Source organism: Centruroides vittatus, unplaced genomic scaffold (genome assembly GCF_030686945.1).
Source record: "Centruroides vittatus isolate TY-2023 unplaced genomic scaffold, ASM3068694v2 contig_884, whole genome shotgun sequence".
Lineage (NCBI taxonomy): Eukaryota > Metazoa > Arthropoda > Arachnida > Scorpiones > Buthidae > Centruroides > Centruroides vittatus.
Genome location: NW_027122576.1, coordinates 981,367 through 996,014, shown reverse-complemented (window position 1 = coordinate 996,014; position 14,648 = coordinate 981,367). Strand labels below are relative to the sequence as shown.

Below are 14,648 nucleotides of genomic sequence, written 5' to 3'. Positions count from 1 at the left end.
TCTCTCTTTCGCAACAATTATTTATTGTTTTTTTGTGTATAAGGTTTATATGTAGGCCTATATATAATCATTGTTCAAATTAATTGTATTGATTCTTGTATATAATTTATAAGCTTATTTTTTTTCGTTGGTGTTGTTTAAAAGGGAATTAAGGTAAACAAAAAAATGTATGGTACAGTACAAGAACCAGATATGTACTAATTTTGAATGCTATTATGCATGATTAGTGGTTATAAAAGTTTGGTTTTATTTGAAACAAAACTGTAAAACTTAAACAAAAAGAAAATAATAATAATATTTACGTGTGTAAAATTAATCGCATATATTCGGCATTTAATATATGTGTATAAACAATATTCTAAAATTGTGTGATGTATATTTTCTCCACAGAGTAACGCTCTCATATCCAGAAAGAGTTAAATTTCAGGTAAATTTTATAAGTATTTATTTCTAAAATGATGTATGCGAGATTGTATTTTGTAGAAATAACACATTTTCTTTATCTCAGAACGAGTAGCTTAATTCAAGTGAAGTTTAAACTTTAAACACACAAAAAGAAGTAAAAGTAATTAAAACAAAGAATAATCTATACGAGATATTATACTGTTTTTCGTTCATTTATTTTTCGATTAATTAGAAAATTTTAAACAATAAAACGTAATAGTACCAAAAATAAAATCATAATTTAAAATTCCATTCTGAATTACTTCTATTTAATTATAAGTTACTTAGAATTTAAGGCTTGGATTTCCAGGAAAGAACTTGAATGATAGTTATAAGTAGATAGTTTTCAATTAAAAATGGCTGACGATATTTACATAATATAATACATAGAAAAACATACATAATATACAGGAGGGTGCAAAAGTATACAGTTGTTATTATGGAAAAAAAACATACAATAGGAAGAAAAAACACATTTATTTTTATGTACAAATTAAATCACAAATAAAGAATACGAACTAATAAAAGATAATAAAAAAAATGAACACCAAACATTTGTAATTCTCAACTGTATACCTGCTGTTGCACCTGACCTGTATATATATACAAAACTGCATTTTTAATTATTGGCTTGTCACCAGTGAATTTTTTAAAATTTACTGGTGACAAGCAAATAATTAAGAGAAAAAAACCTCTGTAAACACATGCAAAACAGTTTTAAACTGTTTTGCGTGTGTTTACAGAGGCGTAGCCTCAAAAAGTCGTCTCTGCAATTGAAGACTGCCGTTTCTGGTGATTGGACACGACCAAAAGACATTTTATTTTCATCAATGTATTTACTTATTAATAAGTAAATAATTTTAAACAATTTTATTAAAAATTAAAAATGCTAATCGTGTATTTAAAATCACACCGTTACACCATTTATTTTATATTTTCTGTTAGTTGTACCTGTACTTAGTCTACTTGACATACTGAATTTTGGAAAGTAACGAAGATCATTTCCACGCACGGTTATAAGCGAAAAAAGTACACCTTAAATTCAATACGGTATTGTAATTTAAAATCATTAAATAGAGGTATTTATAATTTAATAAATACAAATCAAAAAAGGAAGAAAAATTAAGCATTATCCCTATGAAAAAATATAAGTAATGCTGCAGTTACAAAAGCGTTTAAAATTTAATTTAAGTTTTCTATGTCCTCAAATTTTATCTACTTCTAATTATGATAGAAGGCTGAAACTTTGAGGACATACCTAGGTCCGATGACGATGCATTTTAATGTTTTAGGGTTTACTCACCGCCCTTTTCATCCCGAAATCTGATAAATATACATACCATAATTAAATCCTACACGTGGTTGTGTGTGTGTGTGTGTGTGTAAGTGTGTAAATGCATGTATATGGTAGGGGGCAAGCATTTCTACATACCAATAAAAACATTTTAAAAATATATTTAAATTAAGAGAATTGTAAATATTAACAATAATATAATTATTATTTATTTGTGATTTTTAAATTATACAAAACATATTTTCATCACGTAATCGCGTTCGATACTATTAGTCGAATGCTAATCAGTAGCAATATTTTATATGTAAGAAATTTAAATTAATTTAACGTTACGACCGAAAAATATATTAGCAGAAAATGAAAGGATAATTAGAGAGCGAATTTCTTTTTAATTGGAAAAAAAGACGATAATGAAATTTAAAAAATAAAGTAATTAACTTCTGAAAGTAATCGCTAGATGGCAGCAAAGTAGGTCTTTTTAATGATAGTTAGCTTCGGGTAGTTTGGCCAATAAGGACGGAGCTTATATCGATTTTCGCTCACGTGATTAAAGAGCGTGGAGATTGTCGGATGCCGAATCCGTTGCAGGTTTTAGCATATTTTAAAGAGGGAATAATACGCTATAAAACGTCCGTTTTAAGTGAATATTTTATTAAAAATATTCAATCGCAAGAAGCTAAATAAACACGCAAATTTTCACTTAAAAAAAAAAGCTGATGAACAGCAAATACACGCTAGATATTCGTGACCGATAATTGTAAATAATACTTAATTATTTATTTTAAAATGAGTTAATCGCATGTTTGTATAAACATTTATCAAGTTTACTCGTCGGGTTGTTATTTTATATAGACAAAAATCGTTCCGAAACGAGTGACCGAACATTATTATTCTTCGACACTAATTAAACTATTGCTCCTGTAATGTAAGCTTTCTGCATAATTACTACGCTTTAAGGAAAAGCTAAACTTGGCTATTTTTAATGTAATTTTATCGGGTAATAAGCTTAGATGAAAATAAGAAAGAGGAAGGGGAAAAAACGTAATGAACACATTATTAATTTTTACACTCTTCTTCAATTATCGTACGCATAAATAAGAAATTTAATTATAAAAAGCCTTATACTAAGTTATTAAAACTATATAAAGTTAAAAAGGTTATACGCGATGTACAATGTTTTTCTTAATAAATATTAATTAGAATTTTTCGACCGATTATATTGTCTTAATTTTCGGTTTTTAAATAATTTACCTTTAAAATTAAAATTCCATTCAATTTTTATAGTTTTTATCGCAGAAAACTCTAACTTAATTAGTTCATTAAGAGAATTATTGTCACGCATTAAAACCAATTCCGTAAAAAAAGTGGAAATAATTTTAAATTTATAATCCTTGACATCGCAAAAGAAAAATTTATTATAACTTATTTAATATTTTTTTCGCTTTATGCTTTATGCTTTCTTTGTTTTTTTATTGTTGATTGTTTATCGAGCAACAATAATCTCTCTCTCTATATATATATATATATACACACACACACACATATATATATATATAATATAATATAAGTTAAAACATGTATGTTAGATGTTAGGTAAAAGGATCTATACCCTTCAATGTGTCCGCACCAAATTTGGCACGAATATTCTTCGGTATCCTAAAAAATTATTGTGTAGGTTCCTCCCAATCACCCCTAGAGTCCACCCCCTTTTAACTTAAGCCCGAGCAATATTGTGTGTTTTGAAGTTTCATTATGGTAAATACTGGAATCAATAAGTGTACATTTTAGTTACTAAAACCATTGTTTTTATCACTCTTCCAACCCAACGTCACCAATCCCCACTCCCCAAAACCAGAGTAATGTCGATCACATTCAGCTAGTTTATTGTATTTGATAAAAAATTATATCAAGTAATTTTTATCAAATACAATAAACTAGCTGAATGCTTTAAAGTTATTAATAAATGTTCGATTATGTACTTCAATATTGTAATTTGATGTTATATAAATGCATATTGTTAAGAAACAGATGATTAAAAACAGAAAAATAATCTTTTTAAAACTAGGTTTTAAATATATTTAAACTAGTTAAAACGTAAGTTATAATTTTACAATTCATATTTAGATTTATTTAAAGAAATACGAATGATTTGATAACAATTTTTTTTCGGAAAAGCTATATTTCTTTAAAATTTTGAGTGCAGAGTTTTTCTGGCCGTTCACACGATAACTGTTTCTGTGTGTTGTAACAGAAAAATTCTAGTCGAATTAATCTGAATAAAGAGTAATTTATGAAAAACGAAATGGTTGTTCTATTAGAACGTATCGAAAAATAACGTGTTCAATCCGTTAAGGTCCCAAATAACACAACGCACAATATCTAGCCGATGGGGCATCCCCTTTTACAAATTAATAGGGAAAGAGTACAATGAATCTCCGGGGAAACTGTCCAACCCCCTAGTCCGACCCTAGGGGGTCACATCCCAACGATTAAAGGGTCGATTAAACGCATTCTACAAGTCTTTCACGCTTCTTTCCACGGGAGTTTTTTGTGTTCATTCAGCTAGTCTCTTGTGTCCTGACCCCCGATGGTCATCATTGTTGTTAGGTGCGGGGTGGTTTTAAAAAGGTTTTGTTCGCTACAGACTCTGTTTACTAAGCATGTCAACACGTGATGTCCATCAATCCAAAGACGGCCTTCCAGGTAGGGGGCCTTGTTGCCGTCTCAAAGAGCACTCGAGTCTAGAGGAAGGAATTCTTTTGCTCGATTGTTATTCTCGGTTTTGGCACTTAGCGAAGACGTCGAAAATCGGAATTACTAATACTTTGCCATAACGGTTTAATCGCTTTAACTCTATTCGTTTTTCGTCGCCAATATCGAATTTTTATCTTCTCGTTCGATAATTACTGATCACTTTAAGCCTTTCTCTATTATATTTAAACGGGTTTTTAAACCGAACAAAGGTTAAAATGACAGCCTTACCATTTCGCTATTCATTCCGCTCGCCAAAAGAGAAATTTTGTCAAAAGACTTCTGTAACGTCCCATCTGTCAAACTCGTCCGCTTTTTGTTGACCTTTTCCTTGAAAATTACCTTTCATTACTCCCAGAGCGAAGAGGAAGAAGGAATTAGATAACAGACCACGTGACACCCGCCCTTGTTGTCTTATTACACGTCACAGTTTAATACAATCGATCTCTTGGATAAAATCTTCAGACCAGATTTATAAGGATTTCTTTTATTATAACAGATAACATTCATACAATACTTATGCTTTTAAAAACTAAAATACATTCTAGAATACCCACAATTCCAAGATGGAAGACATGTTTCTGGTGTGTTCCGCCGATTAAAACACCATACCGTGGTTTAAAGTACTTTTTTAAAACTAATAATTAGACGGTTAAATTTCGATTTTTTTCGCATTTTTTTATTTTTTAGGTAGTTTATTCAATTGTCAAATAAATAAAAAACTAAATTTACTTTGAATTTATAAATAAATATGTTTTTCTTACGTTCCTTTTTCTTTTAAAAGAGATGTTTATAAAAACCCTTTTATTATACTGTTTTAAACAGAACTTTTTTCCTCTCTTAACCTTTCTAATTTATGTACGTGTCGTAGTTTAAAACATAAATTTTGAGCAACAGAATTACCTGTCCCGACTGAATATATTGTACACTCCTTTTTTTTATTTTTTTATAAAGATAAACCTAGAAAAACGAAGATGGAACATTTGCCACTCCGTTTCCTTCGGCTTTGCTTCTTCTCTGAGCGAAACAATCGCTTGAATGATCGGAATTTTGAGCGCTCTCAGCTCCCGTCTGTTGCAACTTATCCTCCCTTTCCGTAGTCGAATCAGCTTCTTTTAATTTTTCCGCCGCTTCCAACGATTTGCGATGCATTCCTGAAAGTATCGATCGAATTATCCAAATCAGTAGACCTACAACAACTAATAACATATATATTTTTTAAATATGTATACATTGCCTTTTAGGTTGACAGATCTAATCGATAAGCGTTAAAAAACACACCTTTCTGCAGTTTTAAGTGTTTTTTTTACAATCGTCACAATAAAAGAAAACGACTAACGAAACTATAGTACAATAGAGCGAACGGGGGATACGCTACATTCCATATTTTTTCTGCTGTGTTGTAATTAGAAAACTCGAGATGTACCTAGTAACCAAGGTGCGCAAGAAGTGGAATTTCCATCCTTGTTCTTCAGTATAGTCTCTGGGAGTGGTAACGAGTGTCGTACCATGGCACCGTAGAGACCGTATTCGGCCATGATCGTGCTCTTGCCCCAACATTTTTCCGTCTTCCTCCATTTTGCTCTTCTGTTTTGAAACCACACCTGCAAAGACGTGACGATAATTAATTGAGTTTTCCGAAATTAAGCAAAGCGCCTCATTTCAATAACGCGCCAATTCTACATCCGGCTCGAACAATGACCAGTTTATAATTTTATCGAATAATCTTTAGTGAAATTCGATAACTCCGTTTCGCTCAGTTATATAACAAATAGAAGAGAGACGTAAGTTATTATTATTATTATTGTTTAAACAAACATATAAACCTGTATTCTGTCTTCGGGCAAATCTGTTTTCAGAGATAACATTTCTCGAGCGTACACGTCCGGATAATGAGCTTCCTTGAAGGCCTTTTCCAACTCTTCCAATTGATAACTAGTAAATATTGTCCTGAAAACAGAGCGAAAAATCCTATTTTAGTAAATGTCGAGCGGGAAAATGTCAATCTAATCAATTCATTGACACAAGACAGTCGCCGTGTTGACAATTTTGTCAAATCCTGACGAGAGAGAGCGATTTGTTGACTCAAACACTCAAGAACTAATTTCGGAGTCGGAACCGAAATTTTTAATGTTTTTTAAGTTGGAATTTTTGTTGCCGTGTTGCTTATCAAATCGAATTAAGAATTTCACAACGAATTATTTTCGAAATAATTGTAAAAATAAGTTAACTCCTGTTTGATGCTTGCAGTTCGTGAATTAGATTTAAATATATATAGATATTGATGTATCTACTAACCATCGAGTAAGTATAGTTTAGCATAGTTAAAAATTACCTTAGCGATCAGTGGCGTAGCTAACAAGTAAGATTTGCTCTGGGGTTATCTGGGAGAATGAAGTAAAAAGTATAATCACAACGAAGAAAAATTAAGCGTACCCTAAAGTACCGTTTATTTATAAACAACAGCCATTGAAATTCTAATACAACTTACAGTAGGAATTCAAATGTTCTAGATTTTTTTTTTTTTAGTTTAAATTTTATTCCTAAAGCCTCTGAGGGATCCTTACCCACATCACCCCCCGTAATTGTTAGCGATTATTAAAAAATCTACATTTTGATCAATATAATATTATGGACTCGCAATCGAATCTACATAATATCCCACGTTGTAAGGCAGAAATTACTGTACTTTTAAAACTGGTAAATCTCTAACATCAAAGCTTTGGTAACAGTGATGGTTTTAATCTGTTAGGGTTGCTTGTAAATGTGTAGCCTTATATTTTTCAATACAACTTAAAAAACTGAATGCTTAGAATACACTTGCCTGTGCCTTCTCTTCTTCTTCTTCTTAGTCACATTTTGCTCCTCGCCCGAGTAAGATTTATTGTTAAAATCGGAGAGAAGCCCTAAATCAATACATAACAAAACATAACTAAGTTGGAATAATACGGAAGAGGTAAATGATGATAAAATTTATTATAATTTATAAAGGGAATTAACTGCGACTAAAAATGAAAATTATCTAACGCGTAAAGTAATTTACATGAAAAGAGTTTAATGAAGCATTAATGCCTTATTAAACCCGGTCGGTTAATCTTTTTACGTTAAAATTACTCGACAAGTAAAAATCCCGTTAATTTTCCCGAAACAAAAGTAAAAAGAATTTAATGGTTAATCTATATTAAACAAAAGCTAGAAGGGAGAACCGAGACGGAGGTATTAGACTAACTCTCCCCCTAACGTGAAGTATGTAAAATCCTCTAAAAACCTCCGTTCGTGATTAACTATCTTCTTAATCTGTACGGGCTACTTGACAGAACGCGCTTGCGCTTTACACGGCAGATGGCTCCTCCCGACATGGGAAAAACACCAAATCTGTTTGGCGATTCAACCATGTGTAAAATGACTTACATTTTAATTCGGCTGCTTAAAGGCTTAAGGAGGTAGTCAATCCGGAATTCAATTACTTGGGTGAAAGGCGATCAATACTATTTTCCAGGCCAAAGGTAGGATGCGCTAAGCAGAGTTTTGCCTGATTCTCTCTCTTCACTCCATCTCTGTCTATCCGACGTATACTAGTCTAGTAGTATGTTTCGGGAGGGCCAAGAAATTGTTTGTTTTTTTTCACCCCCACAGAAATATGAGTCCGGAGTTTAGTTGTTGTCAAATCAGCTTTGAAGGAAATTTTCTGTGTGCGCGTTAGCAAACTCGTGATGGTGTCATGTGACGTGGGATAATTAAAAGTTTTTCGCAGATAATTCAACTCCATCTTTCCTGTCATAAGACGATGTTACGCTAGACGCCTCTTCGCTTCTCAAATTTGTGATTAAAAGTAAATCCAAGAGAAAGTTTTGCATGCACTTTTAAAGACTGCCAAGTAATATGATGACGTCGAGAAATTTAATTCTTTCTTATCTTGCTGATAAAGTTTATTTTAATTTGTTGAATTTTTATTTATATATTTTTCTTACGGAGTGAGAGAGTTTTAAAATTACTATTATTATTATTATTATTTTTTTCCAGCGATGGAAATATATATAAACTGATATAATTTTATAAAAATACTCGCTATTGACAGGCATTTTTTTAAGCTGCGGAATTCGAATAACCTTGAATACCAGGAGATGATCAATCCCACCCTATGTCAACACTTGGCCCAGTGTGACCTTTGATCCCGACCACAGGTGTGACAAGATAATGTTGACAATAACGTAACTCTTGACACGAAGAGCATAGTTACATCACCTCGATTGCCAATCACTTCTTCGGTATCTTCGAACAATTGTTTGTTACATTTCTCGAAAAAAAATTAAAAAATAAAGTAAAACTAACGCGTAGTCTCTTAATAATGGTTTAACTTGGATAAATTATGAAGAGAAACTTATTGAAATAATAAATTTGTTTATAGTGAGTAAGCTAGATTACAAAAGTTATAATGAGAATTAATGCGTGTTATTTTTTTATTATATAATCTAAAAAATAGTAGTAATAAAACTAGACTAATAAAAATCTTACGCCTAAATTTTAAAAAACAGAAAATTATAATTTAACTTCTAACATGTTTAGATAAAAGTTTACTTAAAATAGTGTATGCTACAATTTTAATTGCCATTAAATAAACTATAAAACACGAAAATTAAGCCAGATCTATTGAAAATATTCTACCCAGTACTAGAATTTTCTATATAAAATTAATAGCCTACATCACGACAAAATAACATATTCTAATATATCTACTGTATTAGAATTTATAAACTCTTACTTACATTAAATTCTTTTTAAGTAATTAGGAAAGACTGAAAGAAAGTCCTGCATATTTTATCGGTTTAATAACAACTTCACATTATTATTATTATTTTTAACAACCGATAGACAACATTAGCTGTAGGCCCTAATTATCTGTAAACACGAAATATTTCCATACGTAAGAATGATAAAAAACTACACAACGAAGTTTCCATCGAAAGCATTAGGCCAATGTCACAACAAGCTGCAGGAGGATTATTCGCTCTTCACGTTCAGAATCAATCTCGGGCCCGCTTTCCACTTACCTAACTGGTTTAGTTATGACTAATGCAAACATTGTAGAAAATCCCGAAGGATGTAGAAGCCCGGAACGAGTACACTCGGCCTTTAAGCTTCTTTCCAACTTTCAAAAATCAAACTTGGCCCAAGAATGTCTCTAGATTAGTTCAATGATCGATTATTAACTAACTCGAACACTCGGATAGTATTTTTCGTACGATCCTAAAGAGGGAAAAAATCGACTCTGTTCGCGGAATTCTGATTTTATCTGACGTTGAAAAACGGGAAATTATTTAATAATAATAATAAAACAATTCGTTAATGGTGATTCGTGCATTGCGATCTTTAGGCTTAATTAACAATAGAAGAATAGACTAATCGGGAGAATAAATAATGGTAATAATATAATCATTGTTATATTAATTAGAAATGGCATTATATTAATCCTTTGAAAGTCTTTCATAAATCGCTTCTATGTTTAGATATTAATTTTTAAGTCTTTTAAGTGTAGTCTTACATCAATTTTGACAAAACGCATAAAAAAATTCTGGATAAAATATTAATTTTTTCGATTAAATAAATAATTTTATGAATGAAACAATGCATTTAAATTGTAAAAAAAATTAATAAGTTTATTTGTTTAGACATTTGTAAAATTTAAATTGATTTTTCTGTTATTTGTTAAGTCTGTAAAGTGCCGAACGAATTAATTTTTGTATATTATTAAAAATTCCGCTCGTAAACAATTTCTTATAGGTTTTACTTCGAAAAATTTCGTAGCAAATTACAAAATTAGGCAATATTTATGTGATGAGTTGAATTTGAACTTATTTATTTAGGCTAATGTAAAAAAAAGAGGAGTTATTTTTAGAAATTCGATCCACTTAGTAAAGAATGATTAATATCATAATTTACAAAATCTAAATGGGGGTTTTCATCAAAATATTTTATAGTAATTAGTTTTCGGCTCTTTAAACTTACCCGAGTAATGTAGATCCTGCGAATACGAATAATCGTCTTGTAACCTTTCCGCAGCCCAATCATAATCTATAAAAATAAACATAAACCAAACCAAAAATAATGAAAGTAAAATAAAATAAAAATATATGAAAAATTAAAAAGAAAATTCTAATGCTGGTGATTTTAATGGAGTATTTCATAACTTGCAATATTTTTTTAAAATTAGATCACGAAGTAATCATTACGTTCTAACGTTGAAATCTGTGTATAAATGATTAAAAAACAAGCGTAAAATAGATCTAAATCTTATAAAATAAAAAATATATATATATATATATATTAAATAAATTTTACTTGTTAGATATTTACTAATATCTCTGATATAAACAGTGCTAAGTCTAAGCTTCTTAACTGAAGTTTTAACAGTAGAGTATACCTAAAACACGGAGTTTCTCAAAATTTAATAAGTTTGCTTTATTAGCTTATTTTTAGTAGTATTCTTTCTGTCAGTAATAATTTAATAGGAAAGCCTTACTGTTTGATTTCAATTGTTTTAAATCCTCTTCTTATTTGTTATTTGCAATAAATATATGTCGACTCTTCTTGAACTGTTTATAATGATAATCTCCAAAGAAAAAACAGTTAGGCCAAAACAGTTTTTCTTTTTTACGAGATTCTAAGGAAATTATGAAAAATAAGCTTTTTTCAAACTTAAACGGGATTCTTATTTTTAAATTAAAGGAGCATGCTAAAGTTTTACGACTATAAATTCATTGTTTTAAGTTTTAGCGGTTGATCATCCTTTTCCCCGTGTAGATAACCTAGGCAAAATAATTCTCCTGAATATTTTTAAAATGATTATTTCACTATAATTCGAATGAATTCACAGAGAAAATAGACCAAATTTAGAGAATGAAATTACATAGAGAAAACAAATCTAAAAATTCGTGAAATGAAAATTTTGTACACAGTCCAATTTAATATAATTTAGAAGCTCTCGTTAAAAAAAATTAAATTATAAACTTAATTACATATTAATAAGAGAATAATTAAATGAATTAATTTAAATGTAGTTTCATTAATTAATTAATTATCAAATCTCTTTTCATATTTAGCACATTGACAGAGAATTTCGCGAGAAACGCGTATAAATCAAGTCGTGGGTAAAGCTAATGCGAATAAAATAGATGTTAGATTATTTACACGAGCTTAAATCATATTTATATAGAGAAATATCGAATAAATTTCAAAAAAATCTTATCCGCAGAAGGCAATTTATTCGACTATAAAGAAATGTAAGAGGTGCGGATTCTTATAACAGCATATTATTGTCATCCATCTATCTAAACGAGATTATAGCAACCAACTTAGAAATATTTTTCGGCAAACGTCTTAAGAGTTGTCCAAATCATTTTTTGAGCGATTTAACTTCAAGAGAAAATATATTTTTTTCCTCCTTCTTCATCTTTAATCTCAATCTCTTCCGATTTAAATCTGAGGATTTTTTCTTTCTTTCTTTCTTTCTTCGATTCTTTCACTATCCTATCTAACAATAGTCTACTAACAATAGAGAATAACAATTTAAACACGTATTTTTCATTAATTGTAGTTTCGAGTTAGCCTGTAGAATTGGCCCTTCCTAATTTTTAAAGGCCGAGTTGGGTCCGAATTAAAATGTCCCATCTGATCCAACAATTAATTCTATTAAAAATTAACAATCTATTAAAATCATTTAAATTCGGCGAAAGTTTTAAAAAGATGCTTTACTTTATTACGGAGACGAATAATTAAACATTTACTCTAAAAATTAAAATGGTTTTATAATGTCTGTAGGTTTGGGTTTTACGTCAACGACGGCCAATGATTATACGTAACGACTAATTTTTATTAGATTAATTCGTGTAAATTTAATTAGTCATAATTAGAGACTAATTCGACAGGAACGTCTGGAATACAGTAAAAGCACAGTCGAGGAGGTCCAGAACAAAACGTTGTATCGTCTTTCCATTTTTAGGAACACATTTATTTATTGGATCGTGTCATTTTCGCTAAAATCTACGGAAACGTATACTCGGGTCTCACCAAAATTTAGTGTGTAGTACACTAATCCATAACAATAATCTAGTACTACACATGATAAAATTCAGGGTATCAGTTTTTTAGCTTTTCCCGAAAAAATGGTTTATGGTGGAAATGCACTTTTTTCCTTTATTGGTTCTGGACCTCCTCGGTTTGTATTAAACTAGATAATTTTGTGGCTTTACAGCCTGGAAATTTTTGGGAGAAAATGTACACCCGAAAGTAATCGTTCGGTGTTGTTATTATTTTCTGTATTTCTCTCTAATCTGGAGATTTAACTTTTAAAAAAATATAGGCTATATAAAAACATGTTGGATTACTTTAAATATGCTAAATTTTTTGGCAGTTTTTCGGGTCTTCTACCGATTTACCACCAATCAATTTATCGTTTGCGGATGAGATTTTTGACTTTCTTACCTGTCCTAGCGTCCGTCTGATGTATGGCCGGACTGGACTGGTCGAAACCAAAGACGGAGGGTGTTAAGGCAGTTAGTCCGGACACGAAAGTAGTCGGTGGACTGAAGTACACTCTTCCAGAATCGGCGTAACAGTGTCCGTCGGCCGTGCTTCTTCCTTGATAACTCTGACTGGTGGCGGGCAGATAAGGAGTCATGGGTAGACAAAGAGAAGAACAACCACCCGTCGACTGTCTGTTGGAGTTCGATTTGGGATCCACCGGAGTCGAACCCAATCCTAACAGTTCCTGAATAGCGAAAGGAGATCGCTGGGTTTGAATGGTTCCATCACACGACGCGCTTCCTTGAGAGATTCGGTTACCGTTAAGCAGATTCATAACTGAAACCATTTTTTTTTTTTTGGTCTTTTTTTTACGGGACTTAAGTGATTTTAATGTATAATAATCATGAGTTGTTTATTTTACGTCACTCGCCAGAGGCTCTTCCTTAATTTAACAGTCAAAACTCGAGATTTTTCTTATCTCCACCGAGCGCTGCTCCTTTCCCCTTCTGGACACGCCTTTTCCCGATGATGTCACCGATCGCACCAATCGGAAAATGTTTTACGCGATACGCAACTTACTTCTCGTGCTCTTCTACTCGATAAAGATCATCTTACTTCTCTGACGGGAACGAAGCGATTTACAATCGGAAATTGACTGCTCTCTATTTAAATTCCTATCATTTATATATAATAATAATACCCACACCTCGGTCTTCCCGTCACGCCTAAAGGGCGTGGCTACATAAATTTGCCTCTACGATTGGCCGATTTTTCTCGGACTTCGACCAATCGCCACGCAAATATAATATATATATATATAATTTTTTTTGTTTATTGTCGTAGTTCGTTATTGGCGTGCGTACGTTTTCCGTGTGTCTGATTTTAAAAAGTAATAAAATTTTAATTAATTTCTTTTTTTTAAGTCGCAAAATAAAATTTGATACCCTTCTTAAAGGAAAATTAAAATAATATTCCTGCCTTAAACTATATTTATGTTTATTTTTTCTGGAATTAAAAAAAAATATTTTGAATGATTTTATTTATAACAAAACTAAAAATAAAATATATAATGATTTGGAGTGGTATTAATATAAATTATCTTTAATTATATAAATAATATAGTGAAAGTTGAATAATTTTAATTAATTGTCGAGTAATTTTTACGTATATTTGTTCATTATCATGCATAAATATTGTAATTTAATATATATACTTTTATAGGGTTATATTAATAATTTTTAGTACATTAAAACTCACTTCTAATTACATTTGAAACACAATTAATTATACCAAAGATTTTTATTGGTCTATTCAAAATTTTTTTTTTATTAATTGTTACGTATGCGCTTTCGTATTTTTATAAATTATTAGAACTTTAATGGAAAAACTGCATACGAGACGAAATTTTACCGGCGCGTACAGCGTTAGAAAGCGGCAAATTAACTTCATCTATGCGTCACAACGGAACGTGACCTTCCATATCTCGCGCTCCTAATTGACTCGATCGCTCGTTAGCCAAAAGCGCCACCTGCCCGAGGTGGCCACGTGCGACATTAACAATTATTCCGGATAAAATGGCGATTTTCTCTTTTCCGTCCCAATTACTCGTTAACTTCTGTCTTTAATTGCGGTGCGT

At 31.0% G+C, this 14,648-nt stretch overlaps 1 protein-coding gene across 3 annotated transcripts; it reads right to left on the bottom strand.

Annotated features, from left to right (window-relative positions):
* Positions 1 to 5,360: 5,360 nt before the first annotated feature.
* Positions 5,361 to 13,398, bottom strand: LOC136983656 (visual system homeobox 2-like). 3 transcript variants are annotated; one of them, XM_067280463.1, is made up of 5 exons: positions 12,971 to 13,398; positions 10,496 to 10,561; positions 7,314 to 7,395; positions 7,179 to 7,234; positions 6,332 to 6,439 (listed from the first exon to the last, which is right to left on the bottom strand). In XM_067280463.1, the coding sequence occupies exons 1-4, from the start codon at positions 13,356 to 13,358 to the stop codon at positions 7,204 to 7,206; spliced, it is 567 nt and encodes a 188-aa protein (XP_067136564.1). In that variant the 5' UTR covers positions 13,359 to 13,398; the 3' UTR covers positions 6,332 to 6,439; positions 7,179 to 7,203. The 3 variants fall into 3 exon arrangements, with proteins under 3 accessions (XP_067136566.1, XP_067136564.1, XP_067136565.1); XM_067280464.1 differs by lacking the exon at positions 6,332 to 6,439 and adding an exon at positions 7,070 to 7,096; XM_067280465.1 differs by lacking the exons at positions 7,179 to 7,234; positions 7,314 to 7,395; positions 10,496 to 10,561; positions 12,971 to 13,398 and adding exons at positions 5,361 to 5,643; positions 5,916 to 6,093; positions 6,825 to 6,860 and having other exon boundaries at positions 6,316 to 6,439.
* Positions 13,399 to 14,648: the final 1,250 nt, after the last annotated feature.

What these genes read in the sequence shown, in the direction of transcription:
- LOC136983656 (XM_067280463.1), bottom strand. Translation starts at nt 13,358, where the DNA reads ATGGTTTCAGTTATGAATCTGCTTAACGGTAACCGAATCTCTCAAGGA. An exon ending in GCAGGATCTACATTACTCGG is followed by an intron (nt 7,396 to 10,495) that starts GTAAGTTTAAAG and finishes GTATTGATTTAG; the next exon opens with GGCTTCTCTCCGATTTTAAC. An exon ending in AAGAAGAAGAGAAGGCACAG is followed by an intron (nt 7,235 to 7,313) that starts GCAAGTGTATTC and finishes CAACCCTAACAG; the next exon opens with ATTAAAACCATCACTGTTAC.